The sequence below is a fragment of the Mus pahari genome, chromosome 12 (genome assembly GCF_900095145.1).
Source record: "Mus pahari chromosome 12, PAHARI_EIJ_v1.1, whole genome shotgun sequence".
NCBI classification, from domain to species: domain Eukaryota; kingdom Metazoa; phylum Chordata; class Mammalia; order Rodentia; family Muridae; genus Mus; species Mus pahari.
The window spans coordinates 39849319-39869082 of NC_034601.1; the positions used below are offsets into that span (position 1 = coordinate 39849319).

At 39.8% G+C, this 19764-nt stretch overlaps 1 protein-coding gene across 2 annotated transcripts in view; it reads left to right on the forward strand.

Moving 5' to 3' along the window:
• Positions 1-5006: 5006 nt before the first annotated feature.
• Positions 5007-19764, forward strand: part of Btla (B and T lymphocyte associated) — a 27555-nt gene continuing 12797 nt past the window's right edge. For both annotated transcript variants that reach the window (XM_021209841.1, XM_021209842.1), the window contains exons 1-2: positions 5007-5125; positions 18761-19081. In XM_021209841.1, the coding sequence (XP_021065500.1) occupies positions 5017-5125; positions 18761-19081 (430 nt within the window). In that variant the 5' untranslated portion in view covers positions 5007-5016. The remainder of the gene's footprint in view (positions 5126-18760; positions 19082-19764) is intronic.

Consider the following 19764-nt stretch of genomic DNA (forward strand, 5'->3'; position numbering starts at 1 on the left):
GTGGGTCTAAAGGTCAGAGAACAAACTCTTAGCAGCGAGAGAGAGAGAGAGAGAGAGAGAGAGAGAGAGAGAGAGAGAGAGAGAGAGAGAGGAAGAAAGTGTGAGGAGAGACAGCTGGAATTGGGGAGCACTTGGGGGGGTGGAAACCTAGTATAGTGGAAACTTTTTTAAATATATGACAGTGGCCCTCGTGAGGACTCCTAGTGAAAACAGAGGACACTAAGTCTGCAATGGTCATCTTTTGTAGCCAGGCAAGGCTTCCAGTAGTGGCACTGGTCTGCACTCAATTGAGTTGGTGGCTGAGAGGGTCCTATGAAGAGCCCTAAACAACCCAGGCTGATGCTAGATAAAAAGGTTGCTCTCTGAATACTGACAGGGGTGGGGGGCATTGCTGAGGACAACTTCCACAGGACTCATTAAACATAAATAGGTCAATTTGGTACCCAAATGGACTTTTGATTTCTATGTTCTAGTCTTTTTGGTGTGGAAGGTACTGTACAGGTTACAGAAAAAGAAACATGGACATCAACCCAGTCACAAAAGCCTCCACCTACAATCTGTTCTGCTTGCAAGATGTGCTGGAGTTATGGTGGTACAGAACTTCTGGGAGTGGCCAACCAATGTTTAGTTTAACTTGAAGCCCATGCCATGAGCCATGAGAGGGAGCCCTTGCCCTACACTGCCTGGATGGCCAGGAACCAGAGACTGGAAAGCCCAGAGAACAAAGGTAAAACCAAATAGAACTGGCAAAAACCAAACAAAAACCAAACCAAACCAAACCAAAACAAAAACCAATCAATGAAACAATACCTAATGATTTTCTGCTATATTCATAGATGGGCACTCTGTCTAGTACATAGATGGGTACTCTGTACTCTGCCATCAGACATGACAGAGGTTTCCTCTGGCAGCAGATGGTACTGGGTGCAGAGACCCATGACCAGACATTACTAGGATAGAGTATAGATTAGAGGTCCCTCCCCTTGGAGATCGGTGGATCCTTTGTAAGAGTAGGAGGAAAAATTGTAGGAGGGAGAGAGGATGAGAACCAAGTAGCCCTGTGAATCAGCTAAGCAGGGTTCACAGAGACTGAAGCAGCAAGCAAGGTGGCTGCATGGGTCTGCATGGGTCTGCATGGTTCTGCATGGGTCTGCATGGGTCTGCATGGGTCTGAGCAAGATCCTCTGTGTGTGTGTTGTGCTTAGTGGTTTTGTGGGACGCCTAACAGTGAAAACAGGTATGTTTTCTGACTCCTTTGCCTGCTACTGGGGGCTCTTTTCCCTGTTGTCCACCCTTGATATGAGGGCTTTGGCCTGGTCCTATCTTGTTATGCCATGCTGGGTTGATATCCTTGGGAGGCCTGTTCTTTTCTGAAGAGGAAACCGGAGGGGGGTGGATCTGGGGAGAGGAGAGGTGAAGGAGGGAACTGGAAGGTGAGGGAGGAGAAACTGTTGTTGGGATGCATTCATTGTATGAGGGAAGGATCTATTTTCAATGAAAAAGTTGTTGTTTTTTTTTGTTTGTTTGTTTTGTTTTAATCAATGTTAGGTATCTTTTGATAAAAAAAAAGAAAAGCATGTAACTAATATTCTTTATACACATGAATAGGTTGTAAGAGAGCTTGTATTGAGATGATTAGGGATCCATACCTAGGGAAAGAAAGAGGTGAAGCAAGACTGGGGACAGGAGAAATGAGAGTGTGCTGCAGGCCTGCCACCCTTGGTGTACTCTTGATTCTGGAGGAAGAACTTCCCAGCTGCATCCCATGCTGGGTGCAAACAGCAAATGCTTTGCACACTTTTCTTGGTCCCTTGTTGCATGTGGCGTATCAGGAATAGTGGGGCCTAGGAACTGGGGGTTCTCAGTGGAGAACATGCTGAAGGAGTTGACCTCTGAGGCTTATGTTAACTGCCACCCCCACGGCTAAGAGTAAACATTTGTAGAGGGCAATGTGTGTGGGCCATCTCTGGGTCTACATTGGATTTTAAGAATTAAACAAAATAAAACAAAAACATTACAACTAGTGACTACCATATATGTGACGCCACATCTCAAAAGTTCACCACTTCTACCAGTCAGTTTCCAGTGATCCTTTTAATCCAATGGATCAGAACCGTGTTTGTATGTATTTCAAAATAGGGCTCTCTGGAGATCTCTGTGAGATCTGAATTCAGGAGGCTAAGGGCAGGATGTATTCTGGCTGGTTTGATAGGCACCACTGCTAGAAATAACATTGGTAAGGAAAGCACGGCAGTGGGTTTAGATGTGGATGGGTACCTCTGGGAGAAGCTATGGAATAGTATTTGGTATGTAAGGGGTTAAAAAAATCAAGACTAAGGAGTGTTTGAATCTGTCTAACATTGTTGTATTTAAGTTTGTGCTTGCTGTTCTTCTGATCACCTGGAGAAAATCTTACAGAAAAATAAAGCTGCTTTATGATTCCTGAAAGTAACGGACTCAGCAAGTGAGGGAAATAATTTGCTGTGAAAGTAGCTCTTGGATAAATTTGCATTTTCCAAAATTCTATTTTACTTTTTGTCATTCAACATGAAACTGGCAATGCTCTTGTGTTTTTAAAACTGTTCCTAGCATACCAAGAAAGCATTTCTAAGAATGCAGTAAACTCATTAAATTTGTGCATTGACATGGAAATTACAAGCTTCAGATTAAACAGTACATGATTATAATGGGATGGTTCGAGATAAAAAAAAAAAAAAACCAAAACAACAACAACAACAAAAAAAACCCTAGCTACTAGATAAGTTATAAACACAAAGCAAGACAGACTTATCACTGAGCAATGCATTTTGAATCTGGCTTCTTTCAGTTCTTCCCTAGAATAAAGACAGGAGTGAGATTCTGAGTCAAAGTCTTGGCCAATGGCACTTGCAACTGTGCAGGGAAAAATAGCCACATACACTGAGAAAATACCAGAATGGACATCACTTCAAATTCATGAGATGTTTTATAAGATTGCTCCAAATGTCATCTATTTAGAATGAATTCCTTTGGATGATAAGAAAATCATGAGGCTGGGTAGATGGCTCTGTCAGTAAAGCTCCTTCCGGGCAAGCCTGAGGACCTGCATTCAGATCCACTGCAGCCACATAAAAGGCCAGTTATGGTCCTACCTTGGGGTGAATGACAGATAGGTGACTCCTGGAGCTCATTGCCAGTTACTCTAGCCAAATGGATGAGCTCCTGGTTCAGTGAGAGACCCAGTCTTTAAAAAAAAAACAAAAAATAAAGTAAGGGGGGGGCAGAATCATTGAGAAAGAGGTCTGACCCTGCACATATCAAGCAGAAAGCACACAGCATAGTCATACACCTACATAAACATTTACATACACACACACCAAAAGAAGAAGGAAGAGGAGGAGGGGGGAAGAGGAAGAGGAAAAGGGAGAAGAGGAGGAGGGGGGAGGGGCAGGGGGAAAAGAAGGGGGAGGAGGAGAGAGAACAACAACCACTAGAGAACTATGACGGTCTGGATTTGACAGTGTTTACTTGTGGTTTGGATGATATCTCCAGCTTTAGGATGGGTGATTCAAGGCTTTTCTTTTCTTTTCTTTTTTAATTAGATATTTTCTTTATTTACATTTCAAATGCTATCCCAAGAGTTCCCTATACCCCCCCCCCGCCCCTGCTCCCCTATCCACCCACTCCCACTTCTTGGCCCTGGCCTTCCCCTGTGCTGGGTCATAATCTTCGAAACCTCTCAGGCCATTTTAGAGGTACATTGAGCCTTGCTTCAACTTCCAACAGGAGTTTTGCACCCCATTCTGAGCAGAGAAGGGGAATGAGTTGTATAAAATGAACCCATAAGCAGGGTGTCTCCTTGGTCAGCATTGCAGATTCTAGGAGCCCTGCAGATTGCCTGTGTCATCTGGCATGCCAGGGGTGTGTGAGCATCAGCACTGATCAGCTGAGTTCCTTAAATTCTGGAGTTGTTATTCCAGCCACTGTGGCGTAACTGGACCCTAACTGGAGTTTGGCCTTGGAAGGGTGTCATCACCCTCTGAGGGAAAGATTTCTCAGTTTCATTCAATGAGTCAAACTGCACAGGTGCCACCTCTTCATTTGGAATCACCACATTCCTGTTGTTATAAGCTAGTGATTAAAGGTGGGCTGCGTGCCGTGCCCACAGCCCCTCAGCGACCCTGAGCTATCCAATTTTGAACTTTTTCCATTTCTTACTTTACTGCTTCATCTCGACAACAACCACATAAAACATATGGAAAATGAAAAGTTTCCTTTAATTGGCACTCAAGTTCTCGTTTTGCTTAGAACTTTAATATTTAGGGAGATCATGTAGCCAGTACTAACGGCGAGCATGCATTTCATTGATAGGCATCTACAGACTGAAGACGAAGACGGAGGCCCTTCCCTCTTCTGTTGATGAAATGTACCCTGTCAGTCATTTTCTCCATAACGTCAGAGAAGTCTGTATTGGTTTCATGACAAGAAACATTCTCATCTTACTGTGCCATTATGGGAGCATGGGGGGAGGGTTGTAAGATACATTACACTGATGAAGTATCATAATCACAAGCTATAAAAAGGGGAAATGTATGCTTACCATAGGTACTTTTAGTATGAATTTCCTGACCCTGATTTGATCAGAATCTAAACCTGAAGACTGTAACAATTTAGATTTTTTTTTTTAAGTTTAATTGTTCACTTTGAGAAAAACCTCAAGGTTATGCAAGAACGGTGGCAGAGCGGAAGCAAGGAGCCAGCTGCTTTGCACATAAGAGGGCTTGAAAGAGAACAGCAGGTTGGATCAGAAACAAAACCACAGCAGGGCCTCTTGCTCTCACAAACCCTTCGGACTATACTCACGCTGTCCTCTCCCACCAGGTCTCCTGATTTGATTTGATTTGATTTTAATTAATTAATTTAGTTTGGCCTAACATGCTGCTAGTGTGAATAAGGTGATCTAGCTCTGAGGATCTTAAGGGAGGAAGAGGAAGCCTTCTGCTGGAGGAGTTTGCCCTTACCTGACACGTGCTGGGAATGAAGACACTGCCTGCCATGCTTGGGACTCCTCGGTTATTCAGGGAATTCTTCATCCTCCATCTGGGCCTTTGGAGCATCCTTTGTGAGGAACCTACTAAGAGGAATGGTAAGGGACCTACTAAGAAAACTGGTTTTCTTCCTCGGGGTTCCTGTCAGTGATAGTTTTCCTTGTTGAGCTTGCTCTGTGGAGAGGGATGTTCATGTCCAGGGTGTAGCTCAGAGTGGTGAGTCCCTTTTGCTTCTTGAAAAATGCTACAGGATGTGAGTGAAGTTAGGACATGCTATTCACCTGCCTACAGAGCAAAAGCTGATCCAGAGCGAAGTTTCCTAAAACCAGGTCCTGATGGTAAGTGAAGATTTGGGCAGATGTTATAAACGCGTAAGTACAGATTTGTCACTATTACAAAACTCTCTGTGGCTGCCACGCTAATGGGAAAGGCATGTTACATTCATGTCTTGGTATCAGATGTCACCAGGATGCTGTGGTGCTTACTGGGGTGGGAAAGCTCTTGGATACTTGCGGTTATAGCTGTGGCCATGGTTACACTCAAATAATGTTCAATCTAAATAGAATCCCTCCTTCTTTCTGTGGGGTGTACTACGAGAATACTGTGGGGTGTACCATGAGAGTACTAAGCAGGCTTCTCTATGTGAGGCTGAAGAGTAGATCATGTATGTTGCTTTAGTTTTGCTGGACAGGATGATTCGTAAATGGCTGCCAACTGAACACAGGAAAACAATTCCCCATACTTCATGAAGACGTTGCTTGGGATCCATGGGTTATTTATGGAACTCTTTCTGGCCAAACTTGCAATCCCTTCTTTATCTTGAAGGCTCTTGATAGTTTGCACCTGCACAAGAACCAGGCACTACAGAGGGGAAAGGCCTGTGATGGATGAGCAGCAGTTTCTTATGGCTCAGTTGATTCTGGGCTCAAACACATTTTTAAGACATTATCTTCCACCATCACACATGTAGCAACTGGGCACATTCATGTTGAATTGAAAAGTATAACCACTGAGGTCCTGTGTGGAATGTCATCTTGAAATCTAGAACTGGAAATTTAGGATTGAACTCTGATGTCACGAGACCACCTAGCCAAGAGCAGAGTAGAACTTCTTAGTCAATCCTAGCCCTTGTTTATTATTACCCATCTCTGAGAGACAAGTGAAGTCAAATATTAATTCTATTTAATTCTAAGGGCTCTCTTATAGACCGGACTCTGTGAAACAAAGGAAATATTTTTAATTTTACGTCACAATTGGGGTTGTAATTCACATTACATTCTTCTACCCAGTGGGCTATAATCTAGTATTTATTACGCACAGAAGCTTGGTTATCAGGGGATTATTTACTCCCTCTGCTACTTACATTATGAACTCAGTTAAGTTTCTTTTCCTTTCTTAGTTTTCCTTTCTTCATTTAAAATATATAACTATACCTAGCAGTTGTTTCTTTTCTTATACCCGTAGTGCCTAGCTATGGTAAGTAGATACAAAATGTTAATGGTGACCTTTGCTAATAGTTTTTTCCTTCAGTACCTCTGACAAAATCCAATTAAATGAGAACTTAGGTTTAAAATTAATACCTTAAGTAGCTCTAGTTTTAAAAAATCGCCAAATGCTATAGATATTTATGAAGTAAGATTATAATGCAGGCATATCCTGTAGAATGTTTAAATCACTTGAACTAACTTGCCTATGACCTTACATACTTATCATTTTAAATTTATCAGATCTTAATTTTAAAATAATTAGCTGTAATCACTGTGTTCTGACTAGAACTTTTTACTTATGTCTAGCTCTGACTCCATGCTTTGTTATTAATGTCTCACTAATACTTGCTTCAAATAACTAATATTTTGTTTGAAAATTTTATCCCCAAGCATAATAAATCAATATATATAGAAAATGAAATGGAAAGATTTAGATAAGCACAGGCCAGGTGCCTTATTCAGCAGTTTTTATGGTGGATTACAATGTTACTCATATTAAATTACTAACATAGACTGGGTGTTGATAGGATGGCTCAGTGGGTAGAGATGCTTGCTGCCAAATCTGACAACTTGTGTTCAGTCCCTAGGACCCACATGGTACAGGGAGAAAGCCTAACCTTGAATCTTGAAAGTTATTCTCTAAACCCTGTACTGGTGTTGTCTTCCCCCCCCCCCCACACACACACACACTCCAGTGCACATGCACACACACGTGCATATACACACTAAATAAATGTAATAAAATATATTTTAAAAGAATATAGGGGGGCTGGTGAGATGGCTCAGTGGGTAAGAGCACCCAACTGTTCTTCCGAAGGTCCGGAGTTCAAATCCCAGCAACCACATGGTGGCTCATAACCATCTGTAACGAGATCTGGCGCCCTCTTCTGGAGTGTCTGAAGACAGCTACAGTGTACTTACATAAAATAAATAAATCTTAAAAAAAAAAAAGAATATAGGTTGAGTAAGGAACATTTGGTGAGTTTTGGAAGGGTGGTTCAGTGATGGAGCACTCACTTAACATACGCGAGGGCTTAGACTATCCTCAGCACCCTGCTGTCCCCTCCCTTCAAAAGAAGAATATAAAAAGTAATCTTTTGTAGAAATTCATTCTTCTGGACAAAACCGATAGTGGATACATTCCTTAAAATTGTACTAATGACATAAATAGCCTTTGTATCCTGAAGAAGTCCTATGACTTTCAGTAACTATGGAATTCTTTACAATGCTATATTTTCAACTTATTTAAGAATGGTTTAAAAATATTTCCCTCAGTTATAGTAGTATGAAATGCTCAGGAGGTATGCTTTTGTGTTTCTCAAGAGTGGGAAAATACAGAGAAAATTTCCCCTAGTTTCAAGAACGTCATTTCTCTCCTGATTGAAGTTGAGTATAAATCACTGCTCCTCAGGACGCCTGAAAGACGAAAATCAAGTTGAGCTGGTAGGTCTCGTTAACACTTTTTGCCTTTTCCTTAATTGCCATGTTCATCTAATGAACAACCTGGAGTTCACATCCATCACAAATGGTCCACGGTTCCCAAGTCATCAGTAGGAGAAACCTCGGTATTCAGCTTTGAGCTGGATGGGGGTGGCTCATTTCATTTTCATTTGTAATACTAGAAAAGGAAAGTGAACACTGGGGAACAATGGGCGGACTTTTAACCACAGAGGTAGAGTCAACCATATCTGGGGCTTGAGATCCAGTGAAGCTCAGTGTACTATCTCTGTAGTAGACTGTATTGGGGATGTGAGAAAATTGATTGAAGGGAAGTAAAAGTGGACTTCCCTGCACCTTTCTTTTTCTTTTTCTTTTTTTCTTATTAGATATTTTCTTTATTTACATTTCAAATGTTATCCCCCTTCCTAGTTTCCCCTCTGAAAATCCCCTGTCCCCTCCCTCCTCCCCCTGCTCACCAACCCAACCACTCCTGCTGCTTCTTCTTGGCCCTGGCATTCCCCAACACTGGGGCATAGAGCCTTCACAGAACCATGGGCCTCTCCTCCTATTGATGACCTACTAGGCCATCCTCTGCTACATACGTAGATAGAGTCATGAGTCCCACCATGTGTTTTCTTTGGTTGGTGGTTTAGTCCCAGGGAGCTCTGGAGGTACTGGTTAGTTCATATTGTTGTTCCTCCTATGCCCTGCACCTTTCTGACTTAACATACTCTTACTGAACATCACAAGGAAACACCTTTTGACACTTTGAGAAACTCATGGTGGTTTCTGATAGAATGTGAGAGCAGCTCACCAGTTCTACTGTCAACAGCTGTTAAGGTTGGCTTCCCTTCCTGAAAGCTTCGTGATCAAGATAGAGAGGTCCTAGCATCTATGGAAGTCAAGACCCACTTGTTACATGTAGCCAGTGTTCCCCTGATCAGAAGTATTCTATAGCTTATCAGTATGAATCGTCATTCCTTGGAGTCACTAAACTGTTCAAAACCTTGTTATTCACTGGAGATATTTTTATATTAACTACCAAACTAACAGCCAGAACCTCACCCCTTGACACATAGAACGGACAAGGAATTCCATGAGGTGGGATGAATATGAAGCCTCTGACCTGGGGGGCAAAAGCAATAAACAAAAGGGTAGAAACTTAAGGAGGCAGCTGCCACCTCGTAGATGCATAATGAAGTATCAAGAGCCAACTTTAAAACAGCCAAAGACAAAGCCTTTTAGTTTGTAGCTTTGGCTATGTCAATCAAGCCTTGTTGGTCAGTGTAATTCTATAACATTTTTATTTGTATAAAGGAATTACAACTTTATACAGCATGTCCCTTTCCATCTCTATTAATTGTTTGCCTGTCACGGATCCCATTTATCACACACCACTGTTAATTCCATGAAAGCAATTAGGATTAATTTTTTCAGAACAGAGGTACTTGGGGAAGACCTTTGAATGTCTATTTTGTCCCTGACACTCAGTGGCTTTATAAATCTATATTATTATAAAAAGAGCAATACTCGATAATTATTGCTGCTAAGTATAATCTGAGTGTAGTGATAAGAACTTTTTCTACGTATTCTCATTCACAATAAGTCTTTGACTCACAGCCTGTGCCTTGGAGTAAACAGTGGATCTGGGTTCAAATTCTAGTTCTAAATCTTTCTTCCAATACATAGTGGCCTACGGCTGGTGGCTTATTTGTTCTCAAATTCAGTTTACTCAACTTAAATAAAAAGACAATGCTAGTAACTGCCTTATAAAATCATTGTGGTGATATATTGAACTAATATATGTATGATTTCTTAATTAGGATCAGTCAACTTGTAAATTGTCAAATTTTACAATAGTGCAAAAGTGACAGGAATTCAGTAGAAAAAAACACTTCGGAATTTTGATATCTTTCAGGCTAACAATATATGCTATGGATAGTCCTTTGCAATGCTGTAGCCCTACTCTACTGTGCAGTCACTACGATAAACAACCAATACTGACTGATATACCATGTCACAAGCATTTTTTAATTTTTGGTTAACTACATTCTAAAATTACATGAGGTAACAACACTTAATTATAAAATAGACTTTGTATTGGTTTATTTTGACTCACTGTAGGCTAATTTGTTTTGAATAAGTTTAAGGCAGGATAGGTTAATATATGGTGCTTGATAGACCAGGTTTACCAAATGCAATTTGACTTAAAGTATTTGTAAAAATTATGATGAGTTTATCAGGATGTGATTTTACAATAATCCAAAGATCACTTGCATATATGATGCCCCAAAGGGCTTAGCACATAGTAAGAACTTCAGAATTACTAGTAATCTCTCCATTTGACTGCTTTTGAGCTGTACCTGAGAGGTGTGTATGGCACTTTGATGAGGGAGATTTGGTGGGTAACTAGTTATGAGTAAGTTAGATGAGGTTCTGGAATTATCTGCTGTACTGCCTAGTTTTTGTGTCAACTTGACAGAAGCTGGAGTTATCACAGAGAAAGGACCCTCCCTCGAGGAAATGCCTCCATGAGATCCAGCTGTAAGGCATTTTCTCAATTAGAGTTCAAGGGTGGGAGAGCTCATTGTGGGTGATGCCATCCCTGGGCTGGTAGTCCTGGGTTCTATAAGAAAGCAAGCTTAGCAAGCCAGGGGAAGCAAGCCAGTAAGAAACATCCCTCCATGGCCTCTGTATCAACTCAGGCCTCCAGGTTTCTACCCTGTGTGAGTTCTTGTCCTGACTTCCTTTGATGATGAACAGCAATGTGGAAGTGTAAGATGAATATACCCTTTCTTCCCCAACTTGCTTCTTGGTCATGATGTTTTATGCAGGAATAGAAACCCTGACTAAGGCATCTGCCAAACATGGCTTAAATTGTTCTCTTGATGACTTATCAAGATCTCTGCTTGTTCCACTGTAAATATCTCTAGGAGAGAAAATACCATGGTATTTTAAACCCCCAAAGTTTCAAAATTATTGGTAAAAATAAGAGATGTCTGGTTTAATGTCTCTGATAATCATATACAACTGAATTTAAGAGGTAGTCTTTAAATTCTTTCCCAAAATGTCATACTAAGAATAAGAAATTCTAGACCTAGAAGAAACCACGTTGGAAAAAAAAAACCATCTGAGAGCAAATTCAAATGTTTCATATATGACTGTAGAGATATATATGCTTTAAGTAGAAAATAATAAGTGATTATGAAAATCCTTCCAATTTTCTTATTTCATGGTCTCTGTTGTGTTTTAAGTGATGTTGTTATGAGTTCATACCATGCGCTTCACATGGAGTTAATTCTGTCCAGGTCCATTTGACAGCAGACTCAGCTTTCATTGATTTCTTTATTCTTGACACCAAGACACAAGGTTGCTTCCAACAGCACATCTTTCACAATTATAGTTCTGATTTACACACAGACACAGACAGACAGACAGACAGACACACACACACACACACACACACACACACTTCTCTAGGTATTCCTAGAATTTCTGGGAATATCTGACTTATAGAATGGGCTCATTTACCTTTAACCAAAAACTGCACAACATTAAATGAGTGGTTTTTGAAAGGAGTGCAGATCCCCCAGTACAGTTTCAAGTTACTGTCTTTCTAATTTTGTTACTATGACAGTTAGCTTAGGATAAAAAGGTGATAGATGGTTATTTGATTTTCTGACATAGTGCCTATAATTTTCCCAAGTGTCTTCCCTGACATTTGTCCAATTACAAGGCTGTTCATAGACTAGTCAGGGATGGGTGCAGGCCCTGATTCAAAGGGGTTCTACATGCCATCTTTCTAGAGAAGATGCAGCTCCTTTCCTCCCTCAGTGAGTGTAATCTCTGCACTTCACTATCCTTACCCTCGAAGGTAAACAGACTATATTATTGGATGTTATCTAGAGGCCATCTCCTGATAATGAACACTTTTCTACATTTGAAGCTTCTCCAGCAGGTTTCTGAAGCATTTCTTTGTTGTTGATGTATCACAATATCTTCTGATAGAAGCTAAAGGGATTGATTCTGGCTAGTATAATGAAAGTATTAATATGTCATTGATAATAATTTTATTCTTCTAAAATAGTTTACGTTTCTATCTTCATCTCTGGAATTGTAAATCAAATTAATCTTTATTCATATTTTTCATTGATTTCACTCAATGAAACACCATTTTTGAAGTTTCTATTTGTAAGAATTTTTCAATGGAAGGTTAGTGACTTTCAGTTGGGATTTGCTTCACAATAATAGCTGTAATCAAGGCAACATAGTTGGAGTAAATTACAAAATTACTTACATTTTTAAGGAGTGCCCATGGTATTAACTGTAATGACAAGAGGACTAGATTTCTCTAGGAGTGGGGTTGGGCTCACTTTCCTCTTTCATGACATCTTTCTTGAGCAACTCAATGAGAGGTGTTTTCCTCTTCTTGAGGATCTGAAAGATAGGAGATTATGTCATGTCTAAGGTTAATTGTAAAATTCTGTTAAAAACCATCAATTTCTTAAATAATTATAGGCAGTGGGATGGCCACATCTTTAGAGTATGGACAGTAGGAAGGTACAGTATCCATAGTATCTACTGTCGCCTATCACCATGTAGTAAAACTGCTGAACAATGTATATGTTAAAGCATTCCCCACAAGAATATTTTTGGTTTAAGTTCTAACTAATTAATATGTTATTACTGAGTTTCAATAATATATATTTAATTTATAAATTAATACATTTGAAATATTTATCTTCATCAGAAATTTTACTTTACATGAAAGTTAACTCATAGGCCTGGCCCTGAGCACATGTGAATTCAACTTCTTGTGCTCAGAATACCTGGAGTTTGATTTTGGCCAGTGCCCCCACATTGTCTGCGATGACACATATTCCTAAAATGGTTTTGTTTGTTGACTTTATTTTAATGTCTCTGGTCATTTTATTGTTTGTTTCCTATTGTGATTTCTGAAAGTGTATTTTTCATATGGAAAATAGCAGTTGTTCAAAATAATGCAACCCAGACTTCACATTTGGTATGCTATACCTGGTTATCAATCTGTGTATACAGTTCATATAGAATACAACACACAAATAACTTTGGGGAGTCCTTTAAAGAGACTTCTCTATTTCTAGAGGCTCACAAAGAGATGTATTGGCATATGAAATCCTATGGGTGGCAACTAATTTTTTTGTCTTAATATACATGTCTTTATTTTTTAACATTTTAAAAATTCTCTAACAGATATGAATGTTTGAGAAAGGCAGCAGGAACAGTAATACCAAAGACAGAGTGAGGAGGATTTGGCAGATAAGTCAGAGGTAAAAACAGTTGGGATTATGTTTTCTTCAGAAAATGTTTGCTTGCAAAAAAAAAACAAAAAACACTGCAGTCAAGTGTAGCAGAATGCGGCTTGAGCGTTACACAGTTGACTGGCATATTTTGAGGCAGGTACAAAGGAATACTCATGTATTCCTTGTCGATGTGCTTGTGAGATAGAAAATTAGAACTGTGACATCTGGCTCAGGGAATTATTCTTGACCTACTAACATCAGTTATAGGCTTTGAAGGTAATAATAAAAAAAAACCCCACCTTATTTGTACACAGAAGGATTCATCTTGATTTCTAATCCTGTAAAAACCATTCTTCTATGCATTTTGACATTTAAGAAAAAATTCTGTGCCAGCTGATGTGATGGTCAGTCACATCAGTCCTGTGGGAAAGAATAGAAGCCACCATGTTTCCATCATCCTAATCCTGGTCACTGATGTAGTCAGGGCTGGTCACTACCTCTTCCCTGCATGTAACTCATGACCTCCTCTCGAGTGTGTAGTCACAGAATATTAACACGAGCAGTATATTCAACTGTGCTATTAGCATAAGGTAGCAGTTCTCTGGCTGAGTGGGAGGGCAATCCATCACAATATGGACAGAGAAACTGAGGGTCAATAAGATTAAATGTCCCAAGTAGATACACTGCACTGTCATTGGAAATGGCTATGTTAAGTAAATGTTCCCATTTTTCGCCGATTTCATGCCTTTTGTATATCTGCCCAAGTTGGACATCACATTTTTTTCCTCGGTGGCTAGAAAAAGTTTCAGGGTCCCCCCAGTTGTGCTTTTCCTATTCATTCTGAAATAACCAACGATCTCTGTCACTTCTAGAAAACTGCAACCCTGCTGTCCGTCTGTTCCCTGAACTGCTGTGTGGCTTTTGATCTAACAGAAAATCCTTTGCCTTTTCACTTCCTCAGACTCCAGTACCTCAACTGTCTCTGCTCTGATGGTCAAGGGTGGTTCATTCACCAAAGGGCAGCCCCAGGCTTCCAGCAAAGCATCCAGCAGCCCATGCCAACTGCTTCGTACCCAGGGGCAGTGGAATTCTCCAATCTTTGCGCATGTTTCTTTTCCATAGGAAGGCAAATTCCACAAAGGCAGATTCCCCAATCCCTAGAGCCCCTAAACGATGAGTAGGGGAGACTCCACTCTTCCTTGCTTTCAAGCTCAGATACATTTGAAGGGGAACAGGGTAGTACATTGTAGATTGACTTAGAAAAAGTACTTCTCATGACATAATAAGCTCACTGAGGACGATGGATATTTGTCCACAACCACCTTGTTGTTCAAATGTACTCATGAAAATGAAAAAGGATATGAGCTGGCCGAGCTCTCTTAACCTGAGAGAGGAACTGACTTTGGAGACAGGGTTTCACTTGGCCTTTCTACCCTTGGCTTCCTTGCCTTTTGCCATAAATCTGACCACATAGGTATTGTATCGTCAGGTGCTTCCCTTTGGTCAGCAGCCTTACCCTTTCTCTTCAAGTTTTTGAAAACCTCATCCTCATGACTTGCCTTTGAACTTGCTTTCATGTTTATTCTAGAAAATCCGAGGCAACTCAACGATGAAGTCTTAAAGTGACGTTGTTTGAGAATTCAATATAGTTTTAAGTAAGTCATTAATCAGAGATGCTAAAAGTTTTCTGCAGGCTCCTAGTCTCCCTCCACATGACTCCTGAAAATTCAATCAAATTGCTGTTATTCTATGCAAGAGTTGATGAGATCTGGGCAAAAGTTACAGTGAGAATTTATTAAGTGTTAGGAAGTATTTAAAATAAGGCCTCGAGCATTTTTCATTTTTAATGGACGCTTTGACTAATTTCATTTAGGCATCATTATAGTCCATAATTCCATAAATCTCTTCAGAAGAAGTACTGAAGGATGGAAGTTAGTGAGGAGGCAGAGTATATTTGTTGGCATGTAAAGGATAGTTCAAAACCAGGAAAAAGCAGGGGGTGGTAGCACATGCCTTTAATCCCAGGACTAAGCAGCAGAGGCAAGTGGATCTCTGTGAGTTTGAAGTCAGCCTGGTCTATATAGTAAACTCCAGGATGGCCAGAGCTACACAACAAAAGAACAACAAAAGAAACCAAGAAAGAATCTCAAAGGTAGAGAAAAAAACGTGAAATACTTTAAGATACTGTGCTTAGCCTTATGCTCAATATAAAAAGAAAAGGATGAAAGTGCCACAAAGTACTTAATAAAAAGGGATCTTCACTTGCTTTGCTTATTTTGTGTCACCAGCTGAGGGAATTCAATCCAGTCATTTCTAGATGCCTTAGACATACAAGTTATATGATGTGACTGGTGCCCAGTGGCTTCTGAAGTTGTTATGAGCATGTCATTTCCCCCAGTCCTCTTATGGGCGGATCTCCAAAGGAACAATGCAGTCCTTCAGTTGTGAGAACGAACCATTACAGAAGGCTGCATCTTGAGCAACCGAACCTTGAGCCTTTGAAGCCAGTCTCTCTTTTGAAGTAGCAATGCTGGTAGAATCTTTTGTAGACCAAATTGCATACTTGTTTCAAGAAAGGGGTATGATTAAACATAATTTTAAGTTTTATACTTTTTGGTTGGTCATATAACACAATTATAGGTTAATCATATAATAATGAAATTGTAAGAGCTATGTGTAAAGTGAGGTAAATTTGGCATCTTATATTGTCTATCTTTTCTGCTTAAAGAAAACCTGTTTTTCTTTTTTCTTTTTTTGAAGATATAAAGCTATTTTTTATTTAAAAATTTTTCATACAATTTTTTTCTGAGAAGGATTAGGGTAGGGAAAAGTATAGTCAATATATAATACTCTATCTATCTATCTATCTATCTATCTATCTATCTATCTATCTGTCTATACTTCCTCCCCTAGTTTGAACTCCATCATTGTTTCTTCCTCCTCTTTTTATGGGGATAAGTAAGCAAAAATGTAATTAAAAGTCAAAAAGAAAGTCAAAGATTAAAAACCTGAGTGAAGTTCCATGGGTTCATGGAGAAAAACTGTTTTTCATGTGTGTTGGCTTCAGGTTTACTTTATGTCTTGATATTACAAGGTAAAGGATAATAAGTTAATGATAAGAATAATTTGTAAGTTAATGATAATAGAACTTATTCAATGACATAGAAAATTTAAATTGCTTTTTAATGCTATGTTGCTTTTTGTTTGTTTTTGTTTTTGTTTGTTTGTTTTGTATTTCTTTTTAAGACAGTGTTTTGCTGTATACCACAGGTTGGCCTGAAAATTGCCATGTGATTCGGGCTGTCTTAAAATGAGCAATTTTCCTTCTGCTCCGGCCTCTTAACTACTAGTATTAGACATATGAACAACTGCTCCTGCTTGTGCAGCTGTTTTTATAAACTGTCGGTAGTTACCAACTCAAGGTTTATAAGTCATTGGGATACACATTTCCAGGAGAAAAGCTTGCTTCACTTCAACAAAAGGAGGTTTATTTCCAAAATATCTGTCTGGGATGCAGAAATTTCTGAAGAGGTCAGGAGCTGTTTCTCTTTCTGCTTTGTAAAGTATACAAACATAGGCTGTCATCAAAGCATATTCTACCTTGTGAAAGTTACCCTAATTATATCCTGAGGATGGTTATCCTCAGATAGATTCACAGAGAAGACTAAAGACAGTATTAAGGCCATCGCCAAGAGAATGCTTATTATATATACTATCATATCATCTGAAAATAATGATACTTTCTTTTTTTAAGATTTATTTATTTATTATATGTAAGTACACTGTAGCTGTTTTCAAACAAACCGGAAGAGGGCATCCCATCTCATTACAGATGGTTGTGAGCCACCGTGTGGTTGTTGGGATTTGAACTCAGGGCCTTTGGAAGAGCAGCCAGTGCTCTTAACCTCTGAGCCATCTCTTCAGCCCCCAATAATGATACTTTCACTTTGTCCTTTCCAATTTGTATTCCCTTGATCTCCTTCAGTTGTCTTATTGTTCTTGCCCAAACTTTAAGTACTAGATTGAATAGATATGGAGAGAGTGGGGCAGTCTTGTCTTGTTCCTGATTGTAGTGGACTGCTTTGCCTTTAATTTGATGCTGGCTATAGACTTGCTGTAAATTGCCACACAAAGCTTCCAGTGGTGATACTGGGACACAATCCACCCACAAAACCTTTGCCCTATAATCTGTCCTGTATGCAAGATGTACTAGGGCAATATCAGGACTTAAAGGAGTCTGATATTAGCCTAACTTGAGGGGTGAGTTAACCATACCATGAGAGGGAGCCCATCCTGGATGACCAGGAACTGGAGGCTAAATAACCCAGAGATATAGGGTAGAACAATGACCCCCCCTCAAAAAAAACCCAAAACAACACAAATCATAAAATGGTTCCTAATGACATTCTGCTCTTCTGATCGGTGCCTAGCCTAATTGCCATGGGAGAGGCTTCCTCCAGCAGTTGATAAGAGCAGATGCAGAGATCCACAGTTCAACATTTGGCAGAGCTTAGGGATCTCCTTAGAAGAAGGAGAGGAAGGATTATAGGAGCCAGAGTGGTCAAGGACACCAGGAGAACAATGGCCTACAGAATCAACTAAACAGGGCTCACAGAGAATGAAGAGGAAACCACCAGGCCTGCATGGGTCTGTGCTAGGTCCTCTGCATATATGTTATGATTGTTTAGCTTGGGGGTTTTTTGTTGGGCTACTAACACTGAAAGTGAGGATATCTCTGACCCCTTTGCCTGCTCTTGGAACCCCCTTTGTCCTATGGAGTTGCCTCATTCAGCCTTGATATAAGGGTTTGTTCTAGTTTTACTATATCTTGCTCTGATTATTCAGTTGATGTCTCTGGGAGGCCTGCTCCTTTCTGAAGGGAAAGGGAGGAGGAGTGAATCTGGGGTAAGGTGGGAGCGGGAGAAGGAATGGAAGGAGGGGAAACAGTGGTCGGGATATATGGGAGAAGAATAAAGAAAATAATTAAACAATCAATTCCAAATTAAAAAAGCTAATATATTGCACAGCAACGGCCTCATTATAACTTTAAAGTCTCAATTCTCTTAATTATTAGCATATAATCATGAGTGTTTTCTTTAGTATTTCAACCTCATCTGTAAAACAGGATTTATGGTATTATATTCTGGGAAAGCATGAAATTTGTTTGTTTGTTTGTTTGTTTGAGACAGGGTTTCTCTGTGTATCCCTGGCTGTCCTAGAACTCGCTCTGTAGACCAGGCTGGCCTTGAACTCAGAGATCTGCCTGCCTCNGCNTCCAGAGTGCTGGGATTAAAGGCATTTGCCATCATCACCCAGTAAAATGATTTATTTTTTTAAGGCAAGCATTTATTATGTGGCAGCTGTGTACCACACTGGAATACTGAAGCAAAAGTATAGTAAAAGAAGAAAATTGAAGCAAATTATAGAATTATGTGTGAGAAAAACTTTAGTGGAAATTATTGCAGAGGTATCTATAGTCCTTCTAAGAGTGAACACTGATTCCAGTTTTGCTTTTGTGTTTTAGATAAAGAGTGTCAAGTGCAACTTCATATTACAAGGAATTCTGAATACGATGCCTGGACAGGAGAGTTATTTAAAATTGAATGTCCTGTGACATACTGTGTTCATAGACCTAATGTGACTTGGTGTAAGCACAATGGAACAATCTGTGTACCCCTTGAGGTTGGATCTCAGCTACGTACTAGTTGGCAAGAAAATCAACGGGATCTAGTTTTCGTTCTCCATTTTGAACCAATACATCTCAGTGATGACGGGTTGTATAGCTGTTCTACAAACTTAAATTCTGTAGTTGTTAATAGCCACTCAGTAACCATCCGTGTGAAAGGTAAGTGATCTCCCCCAGACCATCTATAGCTTTTTGTTTTTATCGTGTTTTTCTGTGAAAGAGACAATTCAGACTTTCTGGTGTTTCAGTTAGAAGTTGGAACACTTGTGTCACATCCACAGTCCACCACATCCCCCAGATCAGAACAGTCACAAGCACAGAAAATAAGGGAGGAGACTGTGAGGCCAAGAACAGTAGAGGAAAAATAATGGATGTCACTGGTCTCTTGGGAGACAGGCTTACCTGTGTAGCCCTGGCTGTCCTGGAACTCACTTTGTAACTTGGCTGGCCTTGAATTCACAGAGATCTGTGTACCACTGCCTCCTGAGTGCTTGGATTAAAAGCACGTATCAACCTACCAGATGAAGTTACTGAGTGTTTTGTAGAGATTAAAACATTTATTTGACAAGTTCAAAAATAGATCACAATTATTATTTTCTTTTTTGTATTTTTTTTCCGTTGTTGACTTTTGTTGATTAGAGTTTGTAGAAGTTATGTTTGGATGCTCTTACAGGCACACACATTTTAAAGTACTGGTTCATAATTTGCCCACAGGACTAAGAATATGGAAAAAACTGCATGTTTTGATTCCTTGTTGAATTTTAAGGAATAGGTAGAGTTTCCACATCCTCCCATTCCCCAAGTCTTTCCTTTTTTTTCGTTTTCTTTTTTCCTTTTTCTTT